Source organism: Poecilia mexicana, unplaced genomic scaffold (genome assembly GCF_051168715.1).
Source record: "Poecilia mexicana isolate PSO_F unplaced genomic scaffold, ASM5116871v1 scaffold_19, whole genome shotgun sequence".
In the NCBI taxonomy this organism is placed as follows: domain Eukaryota; kingdom Metazoa; phylum Chordata; class Actinopteri; order Cyprinodontiformes; family Poeciliidae; genus Poecilia; species Poecilia mexicana.
In genome coordinates this window covers 19120655-19138472 of record NW_028263388.1, presented here as the reverse complement: position 1 = coordinate 19138472, position 17818 = coordinate 19120655, and the positions used below count along the sequence as shown (strand labels likewise).

General features: G+C 40.3%; 2 protein-coding genes across 4 annotated transcripts in view; both read left to right on the top strand.

The window, feature by feature from the left end:
* Positions 1 to 12080, top strand: part of LOC106930513 (zinc finger MIZ domain-containing protein 1-like) — a 117768-nt gene extending 105688 nt beyond the window's left edge. For 2 of the 3 annotated variants that reach the window (XM_015008102.2, XM_088016420.1), the window contains 17 exons: positions 1687 to 1822; positions 2001 to 2115; positions 2204 to 2421; positions 2506 to 2707; positions 3521 to 3796; positions 3871 to 4053; positions 4133 to 4210; positions 4301 to 4469; positions 4571 to 4712; positions 5336 to 5546; positions 5867 to 5972; positions 6069 to 6229; positions 6314 to 6381; positions 6482 to 6550; positions 6642 to 7131; positions 7825 to 8091; positions 8247 to 12080. In XM_015008102.2, the coding sequence (XP_014863588.2) occupies positions 1687 to 1822; positions 2001 to 2115; positions 2204 to 2421; positions 2506 to 2707; positions 3521 to 3796; positions 3871 to 4053; positions 4133 to 4210; positions 4301 to 4469; positions 4571 to 4712; positions 5336 to 5546; positions 5867 to 5972; positions 6069 to 6229; positions 6314 to 6381; positions 6482 to 6550; positions 6642 to 7131; positions 7825 to 8091; positions 8247 to 8354 (2999 nt within the window). In that variant the 3' untranslated portion in view covers positions 8355 to 12080. The remainder of the gene's footprint in view (positions 1 to 1686; positions 1823 to 2000; positions 2116 to 2203; positions 2422 to 2505; positions 2708 to 3520; positions 3797 to 3870; positions 4054 to 4132; positions 4211 to 4300; positions 4470 to 4570; positions 4713 to 5335; positions 5547 to 5866; positions 5973 to 6068; positions 6230 to 6313; positions 6382 to 6481; positions 6551 to 6641; positions 7132 to 7824; positions 8092 to 8246) is intronic. The other variant, XM_015008104.2, reaches the window with a different exon arrangement.
* Positions 12081 to 13264: 1184 nt separating this feature from the next.
* LOC106930517 (uncharacterized) lies at positions 13265 to 16724 on the top strand. The gene is made up of 4 exons (XM_015008113.2): positions 13265 to 13481; positions 14389 to 14494; positions 14727 to 14815; positions 15595 to 16724. Exons 1-4 carry the CDS (start codon positions 13376 to 13378, stop codon positions 16578 to 16580), a joined length of 1287 nt encoding a protein of 428 aa, XP_014863599.2. The 5' UTR covers positions 13265 to 13375; the 3' UTR covers positions 16581 to 16724.
* Positions 16725 to 17818: the final 1094 nt, after the last annotated feature.

The following is a 17818-nucleotide window of genomic DNA, read 5'->3' as shown; positions in this document are numbered from 1 at the left end:
AGAGCGAGGCTGGTGTGCTCAGTGTTCAAATGAAAGGATAGGAGGTGCCTTTTGGGGGCGGGGGTGGTTGCAGCGCACTTGTGTGTCGATGCAGAAACTCGGCGTCAGAGGACATCTTGTGCCCTATTTATTTGTGCGCTGTACAGTGTCAGTGAAGCTCGTACTGTGTTTGCAAGCAGCCATGTGTGGCCACATACCTGGGTTGCCAGTTTTGCGAAGGCAGTCAGCGGCTTTTGTTTGCTCAGCCCTCCTATCAACCCCATTAGCCTGGTGTCTCCTCTGTCAGTGACTCGCTGAAGTCTCTTTTTTTTATTATTGTGAAGGTAGGATGTGAAAGGCAGACCGTGTGTGTATGTTGCAGTATAGATGCAAGGACAGCCTGAACTCTCTGCTGTCACACTGATGTGACTTTTTATTATTATTATTATTATTATTATTATTATTATTATTATTATTATTATTATTATTATTATTATTATTATTATTATTGCATGAACTGCAGCTAAAATCACTCACCCATCCAGCCCCTGAAGCGGTGTGAAGCATAAGGAGAGGTTGCTACCTTCCTCTTAGATTGAATCCACCTCCCTTTTTTCGTTTCTGCTGCTTCAGACAGCAGCTACATAAAATCAGAGGGAGTGAGGAGGAATAGTGAGTGCTTTGTACATAAACATTCACTGCAGAAGAAAAGCATATGATGATCCAACAGACTGTGTTGGCTGTCAAACCATGTGGTAGGTGAGTAAGTGTGGGTAGAAGAAACAGAGTCAGGGTGACCTCTAGCGGCCATGAGGAATAATTACAGCCATGATTTCCCTCTGTAAATTATTTCTGCAGTTTTATATATATATACATATATATACTGTTGGAGACATTTGGCTTAATTAAAAAGTATTAAGGATGTAAATACAGATTTGTAGAATATATTTTTGTTGCTAATTGTGATAAGACATTCAGTGAAAAGATTTTTATATTATACTTAAGATTTATAACTAAAATATCCAGACCCCTTCAGCTGTTTCACATCTAATATTACAAACAAAGTTGGGAAAATGATACAAAGTTGTTGCTTTTCTTCTACAAATAAAAGTCTCATAAGTTTGATGTGCATTTTGTATCCCACTCTCTTATGTGTAACCACATCATTTGTAATTGTTTACTGAATTAACTTTATTTTTTATTTGGCAAATGTCTGATATAAGTTTTCCAACATACATGTTAAGATATTATTTTGTGTTTTAAAGCAAATTTTAGATTTTTTTAAAGTTTGTAAATAGTTCAATAGTGTCGTAGTTTAAGATCTTGTTTGATAGGTTTTTAGGCAGTTGATGGTCAGCTATATTTGCCTACAAACTATATTTGTAGTTTCTTTCTCTCATGAAGCTGTGATCCGTCATTGAGTTTCATTGGTTTTTAGCTGCTCGTTGAGGTAAATAGCATTCTAAGGAATTGCTTATTAGAAACTTAATTTCAGTTTATGCAGGAGTTACTGAGATTGATATGTCTGATATCTAAATTTGCTTTTAGCTCTTTGTCGTCGTTTTTTTTTTTTTCTTTCACCCTGTCCTACATATTCGGTCTTTCTGTAAGGAACCTCACTGGAAGGAGAGTTTCCCATAGTGGAAAATACTCTCATGTGTTGACCAGTGCTGTCAAATTCTCTTCTTCTGCTCTGTCTCTCTCCAGCTCTGTTGTCTTCGTGGTGTGAGGAACTGGGACGGCTACTCCTCCTCCGTCACCAGAAGAACAGGCAGAACGAGCCTCCGGGAAAAGTGCCCATGCAGCCCCCGATGAGCTCCATGAAACCAGGCCTCTCGCATGGGTTGGTGACGCTTTGCTGCTGCCATTAACACGTCATATGTATTAATGTTGTGTCAGCTGACGGACCACGCTAGTCGAGAAATTCTTACTAGCCGCATGGATTCAACGTGATGAGTGCATGCTGTATAGCAGGATGCTGTATGTTCGCTAAGTGATGTGCTTGTGTTGCCCATGTGCAGAGATGGTTCTTTCCCCTACGACTCAGTTCCCTGGCAGCAAAACACCAATCAGCCTCCGGGTTCGGTGTCTGTGGTGACCACCGTCTGGGGCGTGACCAACACGTCACAGAGCCAGGTAATAATCTTTCCCTGCAAGAATTACTGTTTGAGTTGGACCTCATCTCATGTTATCAAAAACTGGGTTTATGTCATTTTCCCAACAGGTGTTAGGGAATCCCATGGCCAACAGCAACAATCCCATGAATCCTGGGGGTAACCCTTTGACCTCAGGGATGTCTGGTAGCAATCCGGGTATGAACTCTCCTCAGTTCACTGGTCCACAGCAGCAGTTCCCCAACAAAGGCAACTCAAACCAAGGCTACATGCAGCAGGGTATGTATGGACGACCCAACTACCCTGGAGGTGGAGGTTACGGTGGCAAGTAAGTGAACTCTGGACTTTTTACATTGTATTATTTAGAAAATGGAGCTTGTAGTAACTTTTATTGTGTTGTTTCTTGGCAAAGTTACCCTGGAGGACCAAACGCTGGACCTGGTGGGATAGGCATCCCTCCGAACTCTCGTCCTCCGTCGGATTTTACCCAGCCTGCTGCTGCTGCAGCAGCCGCCGCTGTTGCCGCAGCAGCTGCAACCGCAACTGCCACCGCCACAGCAACTGTAGCGGCCCTGCAGGAGACCCAGAACAAGGACATGAACCAGTACGGACCGGTAAGACAAAGTTTCCTGCTTGGAGCAAGAATAAAACTCTTCAATTCACATTCAAGTCAGTTGGCTTTTTTATTCGTAATTGTCTTTGCATTTAAGTACATTTCTGTCTTTACTGACTGTCCCAACACAAGGGTAGCTGGGTGAAGTGGATATAGGGACATTATTGAACATCTACAGTTAGAGGTGGATAATTCTATAACAAAATAAAAAACCTATACAATAAAAATAATTAGTTTTTTGTCCATACTTTTATGGAACTTACATGGTTGTATATTTCAAGAAGTAATTGTTTAATTAGCTTATGTTCTATTAAGAGGTTTATAGGTTTCATAAAATAAGCTGCAAGTTCAATCAAACCGTCTTCTAAGTTATTTGAAAGTTCCTTAAATAATTTAGAAAGTAACCTTTAAGTTCAGGAAGTTCAGGAAGAGTTCAAGAAAGTTTTTTGCATAGCTCTAAAAAGCATCTTTCAATATCGGTGAAGCCTTGTAGTTTGTAAATTTAATGAAAATAACCTGGATGTTTCATTAAAAGTAATGAAAATTAGACTTTAAGTCCTGAAAAATACCTCGTAGATTCCGGAAGCCATCCTGTAAGTTCACTGCTAGTGGATTAAAAGATGTGGAGCGAGTTCCACGAAGTAATTTGTAAGTTCAGTGAAAGTAGCCTATAAGTTCTGGGAAAGCACAGGCAGTGTTAAGCTGCGTCTTTTCTCTTGCTTGTCCGATAGTTTTGTCTTTTACAATGTGTTTTTAAAAAAAAAAAACATTTACTACGTCAGAGATGGTTGACTGAACCCGTTTTGTTTTCCAGATGAGTTCCTCTTTCCAGATGGGACCAAACCAGGCATACAACAACCAGTTCATTAATCAGTCAGGACCCCGTGGTCCTCCATCTTTACCTGGAAACATGGGTGCAGGCATGAATGCATCGAACATGAGTGGGCCTCCGATAGGAATGAACCAGCCCAGGGGCCAAGGCATGGGGCCGTTTGGGGCCCATGGCCAAAGGATGCCCCAGCATGGCTACGCTGGACCCCGGCCTCAAGGCATGGGTATGCAGAGCATGAAAAGACCATACCCAGGAGAGGTGAGTGGTCTATTCAACACCCACCGTGATATTTATCTGCATTTTGTGTGCTGAGTATTAGTTTTCATCCTCAGCCAAACTATGGTGGGCAACAGTATGGACCAAACAACCAGTTCCCCAACCAGCAGGGGCAATACCCCACCCCCAATGGCTCGAGACCACTGCCGTCCCCCAGCTACCCTGGACAGAGGATGCCAGGACAGCAGCTGCAAGGCCAATACCCTCCACATGGCGGTCCCATGGGCCAGTACTATAAGGTGTTTTTGCTAAAAGTGTGATGATTAATAGACCAAAACATAAAATGTTGTATTATTAATCTGATTAATCTAATTGCAGCAAGAGCCACCATTCAATGGCCAAACAAATAACTTCTCTGGGAGTGGATACCAATATAACCAGGCTAATATGAATGGGGTAATTAAGCTTTTATTCCACTGTCTAATTTTATTACTTGGCCCATCTTCCAATGAATATCTAACTTAAGTTCAACTGTTTTCTGCTTAGCCTGCTAGGCCGGTGGGCAACTACCCACACTCACCAGTGCCGGGTAACCCCACCCCACCAATGACTCCGGGCAGTAACATCCCTCCATACCTGTCGCCAAACCAAGATGTGAAGCCACCTTTCCCTCCGGACATCAAACCAAATATCACTGCCCTTCCTCCACCTCCAGGTCAGTTACTGAAAAATCTGAAACGAGGGAAATAAAGAACGTCCCAAAACCTTATTGCGGCCTGAACGTTCTTGACGTTGTCTCCTTGTCCTCGATTTCAGCCAGCCACAATGAGGAGCTACGACTGACGTTTCCTGTGCGGGACGGGGTCGTGTTGGAGCCCTTCAGGCTGGAACACAACCTGGCTGTGAGCAACCACGTCTTCCACTTACGGCCCTCTGTGCACCAAACGCTCATGTGGAGGTAAAACTCGATGGAACTTTAATGTCTTCACGATTTCTCTCTGTGTCTTGGAGTTGCCAAATCACAAGTTAATTTTAACTTTTGCCTGTCAGTATTTTACTGACTAAATAATCCAAATTTATTCAAAAACTCAGAAAGGGACATTTTACTGCCTGTTTGGTTTTCAGGCAACTTTAAATTCAGGTTGAAATCCACCCATAGTCCTTAAACAGGGTCTAAAATGCAAAACAAATCACTACAACTGCCCTTTTAGGGGTTTTTTTTTGCAACAAACCAAAGGTCTTGGAGTTCAGAAACCCTGCTTCAACTAACCGAGCTTTAGTCTGGGACACACGACTCTTCACTTCATAGACTTTGAAATAGAGCTGATGTTAGCTTTTCGGCGCCATAAAAGCAGTGAAATGGGCCAATAACGCACTCCAAAAAATTGTAGCTTATTTTAGCACCGTGTGGTTTCATTATTGTGGAGCCCATAGATAATAAGAACATATTTCCATTCTGGCAGGTGCCAGGTTAATACTTTGCACTCAAATGCCCAGAATGTTACAAAAATGTAGGAGAACGTTTTAGAAACTTAAAAGAAAGTATCGAATTTTGTCTCTTAAATTGTGTTTTTTCTGCAGGTCAGACCTGGAGCTGCAGTTTAAATGTTACCACCACGAAGACCGTCAGATGAACACTAACTGGCCGGCGTCGGTCCAAGTCAGCGTCAATGCCACGCCGCTCACGATAGAGCGAGGCGACAACAAAACATCGCACAAACCGTTGCACTTGAAACATGTGTGCCAGCCGGGAAGGAACACGATCCAGATCACAGTGACCGCCTGCTGTTGTGTGAGTAAACTGAATGAGCAGGAAAAGAAATCTAACATAGCATTTTCTGATAATAAAAAAAAAATTAAATTACTTTTTATATTAGATTTGATCATTTTTATGAGTGTTTATGTCCATAATCCATGGAACTGCTTAACTGCAAGGAAAATAAAACTGCTGTGCAGGAAATGGTTCATTTATGGCTATGAAATGTAAGTAGATGGGAACAAATTGGCAATGTGTCGTAATTAGAGAGGAGCATGAATTGACCTGGAGGCATTTATAACTTGCATACCTGAGAAGGATGTTGGTGATAGTCACCACAACGTTTCCTCCCACAGTCGCACCTGTTCGTGCTGCAGCTGGTGCACAGGCCGTCAGTCCGCTCCGTCCTGCAGGGTCTCCTAAAGAAGAGGCTGCTGCCCGCAGAGCACTGCATCACCAAAGGTATAATCCACTCTCCCACGAGCCGCACCGCAATGTCCTAGTTATAAGTGGACTTTTTGCTTTAAACATTTTTTCCTCCTCCTTTCCTCTTTAAAGTCAAGAGAAACTTCAGCAGCGTGGCAGCGTCGACGGGGAACGCCACGCTCAACGGGGAAGACGGAGTCGAGCAAACGGCCATCAAGGTTTCCCTCAAATGTCCGATCACTTTCCGACGAATACAACTTCCAGCAAGGGGGCATGACTGCAAACATGTTCAGGTGAGATGGACGTTGTGAAAATCATCACCAGCAAATCAGAAATTTTTCAAGTATCTGATTAAAGAGATGTTTCCTTTGTCCCAGTGTTTTGATTTGGAATCATATCTACAACTGAACTGTGAGAGGGGAACGTGGCGATGTCCTGTATGCAAGTACGTTTACTCTCTTTGGGTCCACAGTTGTATTTGTTGTCCACTTAATTGTCTCTGCATTCAGATGGAAGATCTCTTAATTACTCTCATCTTCCCATAGCAAAACAGCGTTGTTAGAAGGACTGGAAGTCGACCAGTACATGTGGGGAATACTGAACGCCATTCAAAAGTATGCAGATTTAAAGACATTTTACTGCACAAATGAGCTTTTCCCACTTTTTTTATTCCCTAACCATTTGACTCTAACTGTTTTCCATCAGTTCTGAGTTTGAGGAAGTCACAATTGACCCAACGTGTAGCTGGCGACCTGTGGCGATCAAATCTGACATCCACATTAAGGAGGATCCAGATGGACCGCTGGCCAAGAGGTTTAAGACGATGAGTCCCAGTCAAATGACCATGCCCAACGTGATGGATATGATCGCTCAGCTCGGCCCTGGACCGTCACCGTACCTGTCGATGCCCTCGGGGCAAGGTGGCAACAGTAGCGAATATGGCAGCCAAGGTAGTAGGTCTTATGCAGCTCTAGTTGTGCAAAGACCATCCAAACCTGTATGTGTGTTTACATTTGCTATTATGTTTTCAGGCAACAATTACCAAGGACACGGGAACTTTGACTTCCCCCACGGCGCTCCAGGTGGTACATCGATGAATGACTTCATGCACGGTCCTCAGCTGTCTCACCCACCCGACATTCCGAATAGCCTGATGACGCAAGACAAACCCCTGTCCCACAACATGCCTGACTCAGTGAGTGCCCCAGCCGTTGCTCTTCTATTGAAAGTCCTGAATTTTCTATTTCACTTTTATTTACATGTTCTTAATTAAGATGTCAAAATGATCTGTATTATCCATCCATCCAGCCATCCGTCCATTTTCCTTAAGTAAATTTAGCACAAACTTTGCAGTGTACATTTCAATGAGAAATAACCAGTTTATCTCTGTTTGCTTGTGCAGCATGTAACTAAGATTTTCTGTACATAGTAAGATTTTACAACCAGCTTTTACTTCCTGCCCATGATGGAGCAACACAGATGGTGTCACAGGGGACAAAAGAAAATAAAAGACATCTTTCAGATGCACATCAAAGATTAGGGTGATGGCAATGAGGCTGTCAGCCTCATAAACCTGGTGCTATCACGGAAAATAAATCATAGAAATATCGGAGAAAGAACTGGGTCAGTAGAGTTTGAGTGCATAATATTTTCCATTGATTATTAGTGATTTTGATACTATTGAACATGCAATTTTTTAGTAAATTGTATTCTTTTTTTCCAAAATGGATAATCCTATTACGTCTTTCATTATCTTATAAGTCTGTCTCTTGCTTTGTATTTTTTTGGTAATATTGGATGAAAGTAGATTGCTTTCATTTAAAACAATGATTAAGCTACTAGCATCTTGAAAGTCATATTCCTCACGTCCCTCTCTGAATCTCTACAGATACCTCATTCTGCCGGGCCTGACCAGACGCACGGTCCACTGCAGCAGAGCTTACATCCATCTCCGCACCCCGGGAGCCAATCAGGGCAGCAGCTGCACCACAGCGGACCCCCTCAGCCCTCACGGCAAGCACCGCTGCCTCAGCAGCAGCAAGCACAGCAGCAACAGCCCACCGCCAACAACCATCCCCACACCGACCTGGCCTTCAATCCCTCCAGCAGTTTGGACAGCCAAGCGGGGTCGGACATGCCCGAGCCTTCGTTAGATGTGAGTTCTGGAAAACCCGCAGATACCGCACATTCCCCATGGAAGCTTTACACATTTGGTTGCATTATAAAAACCAGAAGTTAATTCATTTTATTGGAAGGTTGTGAGAAGTTTCTTCAGCTAATTCTTGCAAATCTCCTTTTCTGTTTTTGCAGCTTCTCCCTGAGCTCGCTAACCCAGACGAACTTTTGTCGTATCTGGACCCCCCAGACCTCCCCAGCAATAGCAACGATGACCTTCTGTCGCTCTTTGAAAACAACTGAGAGGCTTTCAGACACCCACACACACACAAACTTTTACCGATCGCCTGAAGCTTCCCTGAGGAACCGTGGCAGTTACTCAGTACTTGATCAACACAAAGATGCACTCCCTTTCTCTTCTTCCTCTTGTACAATTTTACATTCGCCAGCGCAGATTGACTGCAAAGAATCTCAAAGAAACTCAAAAGACACGGCAGGATTTGGCGGAGCTGCCACGCCCCTCCACCTCCTGCGGTGACACCCTTGACTGTGCAGCTATAGTTGATTTTATTTTTACACCACACACATGTACGTGTGCTCACTAGTAACATGTTGTAGCATTTTTAAAATACTTTTTTTTTGTTTTCTTTTGAAGCTAAAAAAAAAAAAAAAAAGAACTCATTGTATAAAGCCGAAAAATAACTGAAAAAAACTGTGCTCTCTGGCCAGTGTGTGTTATGTTTTGTAGTCTGAGAGGCCACAACTTCCTGGTGTCACTGCTCCATTCCCTGACTGGTCTGGTTAGTCGCACTGTTTTGTCCATCACCTAAAAGCACAAGAAATTTTAGCACTGCAAAAAATGAAACAAGAAAAAAAACAAAAAAAAAACAAAACATCTTTACAAAAAGGAATGAGATCAGTTTTCTATACATTTGCTGCCAGCGTTTTAAAAAGATTTTTGAAACAGATTGGCTTCCATTTTGTCTACAATTGTTCTGTGTATTTATTTCAGTCTGTGAAGTCTGACTGAAGCAGGGAGTATTTGAAGTCTACAATAACAGAAAGTATGTACATGATGCCTCTTTTACAAATGACTGATTTTTTTTTTCTTTTTAAAACAATAGATAAAAGAAAGATTGGAGTTCCTGCCATGTTATCTGCTTCCATCTGCTCTGCATGAGCCTTATTTTCTGCATTTTTTTTTTGTATCATTTCACCTCTCCTTAAATAATGTGCTGTTGAGGTAGTCTTCAAAGTGCATGTGTGCCAAGCCCTTTGTCAAATAGTGTTTTTTTTTTCTTTCTCTTTGTCAAATTTGTTTTGATTTTATTTAACACTAACATTGAAGGTATCAGTGGTACATCTGTCATGTATCTGCTGGTTGTTCTTTATTTTTATTTTTCCTTTGCTGCTGCATAACTACGCTGTCCATCGTTTTTTTTTTTTTTTTTTTGAGAAACTGCTCACCAAAGCTAGAGGGATGAGAATGGAAATGTTTGTGTTTGCTCGGTCCTGTGTAAGGCTGCGTGTCCATGGGTGCGTCTCGATAAGTTAGAATATCTTTGGAGAGTTTATGTATTTCAGTAATTCATTTCAAAATGTGATTTATTTTATAGATTCATTGCATACAGGGTACTTTAGGCATTTATTTTTCATGTTTTTGAATGACAAAAATCCCAAATTACATTTCGCAGACATTGGAATAAAGACATGTGGTGACTACAAAGGTCACATTCCCAGCAGAAGTCATGATGGCAGGTCCAACTCATTTCAAAGAGTCTTAGCTTGACTGTTTTTCCAAATGTTTTTTTTTTTTTTTTTTTTAATGCTGTTTTTTTAATTTTGGCCTCATTTGTAAACTATGACTGGTTGTTTGTTGGCATGTAATCTTTGTTCTGTATTTTTATAGAAGCTTTACATCTATGCAGTTTTCTTGTGTTACAAGCATTAATTTTAAATATATTAATGGAAAGTTTTGTGGAAGGATAAAGTCTGGTGGGAGAAAAATGAATCGTATAATAAATTAGTTGTTTTTTTTAAGTTGAATTACTAAAATACAACAACTTTTTAAAATAATATAATGTATAGAGACGCACATGTATGTTTGCGAGACTGCGTGTGTGTGTGTGCGTGCGTGTTTGTGCACAGGTGATGGTGAGACAAGCAATGGTTTCTTCCATCACTGCTGTGATTTTCAAAGCAGTATTGGTGTAAACCTTTTTCGTTGTTTTTTGATGTCATGTTGTTCGAGAAGAGTTGCTTTTCAGTATGCAAATGTATTATTTTTTAAGAAATGCTATTGTACTGTAAATATCATTATGTATATTTTTGTATCATCTCGATAATGTCTGTCGTCGTCCGACCTAACCGCACGCGCTCCCCATCTGAGCACCAAACTTCTTCAGCAGTTTTAAACATCTCATAAGCTACACCCTAATGCACGTCGTCCTCGTTTTCCGCCTTTGTGCTCACCTTTCCCGTGTCGGCTCGAGGATGTTCTGCTCCACCTTTTTTCCCATGTTCTCGGATGTCAAACTCACTCAGAAGCAATACTTTCTTTTCACACATTGATCCTAGCTGATCTCCGCTTCCTGCTAATGAATTTTAGGTTAACATTTGTTCAGTGATGGTGATTTTAAAACAAAAGAGATGTGGTATCAGCTGGCATTCAGTGTAATTATTGATCTATGTGAATATCATGGTCCTAAATGTCAATACATGGTGGTATTTTAAAGATATATCACAACCATATTTTAAAGAAATTCATGATATTGTTTATATTTTTGTTATAGAAAAATGTGGCTTTTTAAAAAAGAAAAAAAAAGCATGAGCTCATTTACATTTGTATCCCCCTTTTGTTTGTTTTTCGTTTCTCTTTGGTAACTTATTTTGTACTGGTTTTATTATTAATCTGTAAGGCTAGAAATCCAATTTCTTTCAGCTTGATTTGAATTCAACATTTTTTAAAGTTCTATCCGTTCCAGCTCTGAGAGCATCGACATGTTTCATATCCAAACAATAATGAGACACAAAATTTTAACTTTTTTTTTTTTTAAATGTATGAATCAATCCGATAAATATTTGTCGCCACCTCATAATTTCTTCTTACTTTCAAGTGAGTCAGTTCAGCATTGTAGGCAGCACCCCAAGTGTGCAGTTGCGCAATCACATTAAAGGGCCATTTCTTTTGGGGGATGTTGTTAAGAAAAAAATGTATAAAAAGGAAAATATAAATAATAATAAAAAAAAAAAACAGAGCGGAAAGGGGCACGTTCACAAGTCTGTCCTTGAAAGGATGCAGAGGGCAAGGCTTGTTAAATGTCCCAAGGATGTCTGTATATATGTAAATTAACATAGAGACAAGTGAACAGAAATGTATTCATTTTCCTTTGGGAATGTGCATTGTTTCTTCTAAATAATATTAATAATAATAATAATAATAATTAATAAAAATAAAAAATAAAAAAAGCTTGCAACACCTCTACTGGAAGTGGCTGACTATGGAAAATCAAACATGTTAGTTTGTGTCTGTGGGTTAACTCAGCATTTTGCCCCCCTTAATTTGTAATATACTTTCACCCTCTTCTGTTTGGGGGAACTGGAACAGCTACGTTCTAAATGTACTATTTAGCCTAAGTGTTCTAGTTTCACAGGCATACGCTGAGGTGCTAAAGCTAAAAAAAATAAAACAAATAAGGTTACAAACACTAACAGAAAAGCCACTCAGCAGTGCAGAATGATGGTGGTGAAAAGAATGGGTCCTGAAGATTGTAACCAAAATCCATAATTTGTAAAAAAAAGAATTTTGATATCATGAAGATTTGAGAAATGACAACAATCTAAGGTGATTCATGCAATGTGGCCATTGTCTCTATGTTTGTACATTGTATGTACAATCATTTCATACTCCAAACTGGTCAGAAAATAAAGGAACTAATTGTGATTTTTAGTCTTGCAGAATTGTATGTAGTTAGATGATGTGACAGCCTAATATTTATCTAATAAATATGTATTCAGATGATTCCTGCATGCCACTGTGTCTTGTCTTTGCTTCCTCCACAACAGGCAGTTCATTCAAGCACAAAATGTGAATTATAAGCATCAAATTTGAAGCAGCACTTTAAAATAAAATGTATTTAAATCCATATTTGTTGGATTAAGTGGGCTGATATACAGAACAATGAGTACAGCCTTCATTGGTTTACCAGCTATTCACTCTGTTCAGAAATCATATGAACAGAGAGAATATAAGTCATGGAACTTACCTTCTTCAATGCTCCTATGGAAATTCCTTGCAAACTGCATCCTTACCATTCTCCTCCAGGATCACGATTTTCCCTGAATATCAGCTCCCAACTCCAAATCCATAAGCCATTATACCTATCTGTCTTATCAAGATTAATCTCCATGCTGCCATAGCCCTTTTCAACATCAATGCTCTTCCTCCAGATGCTGTCAGATGCAGAAACTCACATTGTGCACATTCATTTTATTATTACAAATAAAGTTCATCTTTTTCACTGTGTCCTGCTTCTGATACTGCATTGGAGATGATGGAGATGCTTCCCACCCACAGCCATCAGCCTCTACAATAACTCCTTGAATAAACCTGTAGAAGTTACACTATATTTCTCTTTAAGATTAGCATAAGATTGAATTTGGGGCTGCATGATATTACTATTTGTAGCACTGGTAGATTAAATTGTAAGACAGATCTTAAATGAAATAAGATGGGCCTGAGTCCAAATTCTAGCTTGTGGTCTTTCAGCATGGAGTTTGTGCTCATAACTTAAATTTGTACATGTGCATTTATGGGTTCTCTCACACTAGGACTATTGCAATGCTCTTTTTACCAGTCAGAACAGATGCATCTTTGAACAAAAAATAAATACTAAAACAGATGAAAGAGGAAGTTATCAGAAATTATGAATGGCTAACGGCCATGAAATAGAACATAGCTTTTTAGTTTTGTTGTTGTTGTTGTTTCCATTTACTGTCACAGGCTGGCCCTGCGACAGACTGGCGACCTGTCCAGGGTGTACCCCGCCTCTCGCCCGGAACGTTAGCTGGAGATAGGCACCAGCAACCCTCCCGACCCCATTAGGGACCAGGATGTAAAGGCAATGGATGGATGGATGGATGGCTGTCACAGGCTCCAGTCCAGTAGGTGGCGGTAATACGCTCTAAGCCAAACGTGAAAGATATATCAGCAACCGAACAAGTACTTTTATACTTTCTGTAGTCATCCCTGTAGTAGGGCTGTACATGTCTCAGTGGTCAGACCATGTCTTCTGTGTAAGAAAATCAAACCTTGTCGGACAAGGATGAATAAGAGTGCGTCAACAGAAGGAGTTGCTGGTGTGGACAAGGGCAGCGCTGCAGAAGCTTTAAAGGAGCACGACTACGACTGCCACAGCAGTCCTCTCGATGGTTAGTTCGTCCATAGCAAAAACTGGCTTAAAATTAAGTTTAACCAGGTTAAAAATGAACAAAATTGATTAATTTATGTTCATAGTTCACCACTTCAGTCAGAATTGGGATGCGTATCGTATGCAATGTTGGGGAATTTGCTGCAGTAAGCTGTGTTTTTTACAGTTTGTCTTTGTCTTAAAATGGTCAAAGGAATCGTTAGCGTTTCATTATGAACTTAATTTGCCCCGGAAGTCGTAACACAGACCCAGAAATGAAACGGCCAGCGTCTCCTAGCAACGCCGACCATAGACGCCGACCTACAGCCAATGGCAGTCAGGAGTGTTGCTAATGCCCATTTCACGTCACAGCGCAGCTACCACGTGCGTGACCGTCTCACAAACACAAGCTACAATAGTAAACACATGCTAGTGGACTAGCATACCGGCAGAAAGTTTTTGCGTCAGGGCTCGAAAAAGAATGGTTCTCCACTGTCAGTGGGGCATCTGTACAGGCGATGTCAGGTATCCCGATCGTATTTGTGGAGGTAAAATTCACAGATTTCCAAAATCTGAAACGGATTGCCTTGCTTGGATCAAAGCTTGTGCTCGACCGCATTTGCAGCTCAACCGTAGTAGGATCAATAAGAACAAAGGAGTGTGTGCTGGTGTAAGTATTGCTTTGCTTGGGATATTTTGAGTGATTGTTTATCCATTTGAGATTCTACTTTACATCTTCAGTAGTGTTATCCATTTTGTAGACTGATGAATGGAACATGTAGATTTAATTGAGTGGAATACTATTTTACCAACTGTTTCAGTATCTATGATAAATATGTATTGCAACATTACGATTTATTTATTTGTTTATTAGCATTTTGTCGGCGGGAATGGGCCAACAGCGTCTCATCCTTATCCGATACTTGCAGACGGAGCCCGAGTGCATAAAGCAAGGCCCGCAAGAAAAAGAGCATCAGAAAGTGCAAGTAGGCAAGACAGTCAAAACAAGAGACCACGTATTGGAGCAGAGAGCTTGTAAGTACAGAATTATACGCACCTATAACACAGTTCTGAATCAAAGTTACTTTATTATTTATCATGTGTCACAATTCACATTTTCCAAAAACTTAATGAACATCTACTATCAATGTCATCTTACATCACATGATGATCACATGAACATGATGCAGGAACATCTATCACTTTTACTTCAATTATTTACAGGATGCCATCTAGATCACAGATGAATGTTCTGAAATATTTACAGGGATACCTACGATGCTGCGGTGAACAATGATGCAGACAAAAGGACAAAGGATGCAGACGAAGGGATAGGGGTGCAAGCAGATGAACAGTGTAAGTGAGCATAACCAGTTTCGTCAATTTTTATTGCCTATGTGTTTTTCAAATAAGGCACAGCATGATCTCGATAGAAAGCGGGTAAGATTTCTAACATGGATTCCATAAACGGTGTGTCAGGCCACACACTCTTTCTACATGTAGACCCTTGTGAGTGAAAACAATAAAGTCACAAAAATCACATCCTGTGATCATAAGTTGACTTTCCCAGCCTTGCAAGAACAATAGGCATCAGTGATCTTGTCCACAGCTATATTTATGCTGAGGGTGTGAGGATCTGCTGTTTTCCTCATCGACCGGTAGCATTTCGCTGTGACGTGCACAATATCGGAGGCATCGCGTGGCTCTAACACCTTGATGTCGTCCAAAAAAGTCCATTGTCGTGGCTGATATTTTGTGTAAATCCAGCAGAAATGCTACACTAGTCGACTCAGAAATACTCTGCAGAGAGTCAGTTGAAATGAAAGACGCCATGTTTACATAGAAACTAAGCTCCGCGAGGCTTTGTTTGTGAGACATGCAGCCACGTGGGATTTTAGGGGGCGTTTCTGGGCAGAGCTTGGTAAGGTCCATGGCTTGGGTTGAATTAAACCCGTTATACATGTAATGCTGTACAATATCTAATACTAATTAATGTAGTCTGCAAAACTATTTATCTTGTTCTGTGGGCAAAACATGTATCAAATCTTCAGATTTACAACTTCCAAGGGCTATTTGAACTCGGTGTATGTAAGCAAGCATTTGTTTAAATACAAAATATGATCTTGTGTTTTTAGGTGAACTTAATGGGGCATTGGAGAGAATCCAACAGTTGAAGCAGACCATATCAAAACTCTCCCTTACTGGACCTCTTTCTAAGAGATGGTGTTTGTCTGATGAAGACTTTAAGTATTTCACCAGGTTTCCATCTAAAGATGTCTTCTATGTCTTTTGGGCTTCTGTGGAACCTTCTGCATCAATGAGTGCATACTGGTCTGAAGCAAACAGGATTGCAGCTCTTCCAGAAGCGGCCAACCTTGAGTTAACACCTGAGCATGAACTTCCACTCATCGATGAGTTCTTTATGTTCTGCCTCCATCTGTCTGCTGGGCTGAAAGACAGAGTTCTGGCAGGGATGTTTGGGGTCAGTCGCTTGCGAGTGATTCAGACCATCGTCACGTGGTCCAACTACTTGTATCTTGTGCTGGGGTCGGTACGAATCTGGATGACACGAGCGCAGGTCCGAAAGACGATGGCCCCAATAATCCGTCAGTACTGCCTCTGCACAAGGGTCATCCTTGCATGTGCTGAGCTCAGATGTGAAATCGGAGAAATGAAAACATCTTCTGAAACTTTGTTATGCAAGAGGAAGTGTGTCACATATAAAGCTTTGGTTGGAATAGCTCCCTGTGGCTTCATCACCTTTGTGTCAAAATTATTTTCTGATTCCATCTCAAATGATGAACTGACGAGGCTCTCTGGGATTTTGAAGTTACTTGAGCCTGGTGACGAGGTCATAGCACCCAAAAACTTTTGTATTGACAATCTGTTGAAAAATGTTGGGGCAAAACTCGTCGCATTCCCTGTGAGCTCTGAGGACGGAATCAGCTCGAACCAAAGGAGAGCACGGAGTGTTGCCAGGCTCCATGCTCTCGTTGAGTGTGTAATTAAAAGGATAAAGGGGAACAAGCTTTTGGACTCGACGATTCCTTATACCCTAGCAGGAACAGTAAATCAGATCTGGTCCTGTTGTTGCTTCATGGCTAATTACCGGGGTCAGTAACATAAAAACGCTCTTCTAATCTGTTACAAAGGCCAGCGTTTTGATTTAAAATTATGTTTGTTAGAAAGTAGTCTTATTTTATCTGAGCTCACTCTGTAAATGTCTGTATTATTTTAAGTGCAAATAAACAATTGTCATAAAATATTTTTATCCGTCCATCAATGAAAGCTACCTTCCTTCATCCATCCTTTAAAGTAATAAGTCTAGTCAATTCATAATGATTTTATTTGTTCAAAAATAAAATCTACAAAATATGTGACATTCTAAGAGTATAATGCTTTCTTTACTCGTATCTGAGTCCAGCCATCATATTGTCACCTTCCTAAAATCATAACATTTTGGCAAAATATGATTTTGTCAAAAAAAAAAAAAAACAACAAACACTTGACAAAAAATTACTTAGGCTATTATTTTACAATAATTTGTAATTTACATATTATTGTAACTTACAATATGTAAAGTTACATATTGTCACATTACATATTGAAGGTAACAATGTATAACTATAAACGTAGGGTATAATATCTTTGTATACAGTGTTGCCTTGGAAAAAAATACACAAATTTGTCAAATTCTCCTGCAGATAATTTGATTTTTGACATTTTTAAAATATGGACAATGTAGACTTTCTCTGACGAGGAAAGTCAAATACATATAAAAAGTCTGAAGATTCTTTACATACAGTTTGCTTCTGAGAATGAGTTGCTGCATGTTTGTAGGTTGTAGATGTAGAATTCTGGTTAATAAGTGATAATTGTTTTTACCCAACTTTTTTTAAATTTATTTTAATATTTTGCTTATGAAAATGTCGGCCTCAAAACATCAACAATTATATTTGTGCTTCCTGACCAGATCTGGTGCACTCTGGAGTTATGATTCAGTGCTACAGAAAACTTCGCAGGGCAGGGTAGTTCATTTTTGTCCTCTGTAGAGGACTTTTCTAAACTTGAATATCTCCCACCCCCTGCATTCTACTGAGTTAATTCCTTTTGGTATCTGGAGAGGACATTTAGGGCTTTTCAATGATACCATATGTGAAGGGGTGGGACTTTTGTACGTATCTTTCTCTAATTCATAAAAATGGCGTTCATCAGTAATAACACATTTTATGGGAAGAGACAAAGTAAGTGCATAAAACCTTTTATTACCTTACAAAGACTGTGGGATTTAAAAAAAATGGTGATTGGACAATATTTTTTTCCTGGTAGTCAGAAGGATAAACAACTTTAGAGACCCCC

Excerpts from the sequence above, each read along its gene's own strand:
- LOC106930517 (XM_015008113.2), top strand. The coding sequence starts at position 13,376 with ATGAATAAGAGTGCGTCAACAGAAGGAGTTGCTGGTGTGGACAAGGGC. Across the intron at positions 14,495-14,726 it reads CGTATTGGAGCAGAGAGCTT|GGATACCTACGATGCTGCGG; the intron begins GTAAGTACAGAA and ends AAATATTTACAG. Across the intron at positions 14,816-15,594 it reads GGTGCAAGCAGATGAACAGT|GTGAACTTAATGGGGCATTG; the intron begins GTAAGTGAGCAT and ends TTGTGTTTTTAG.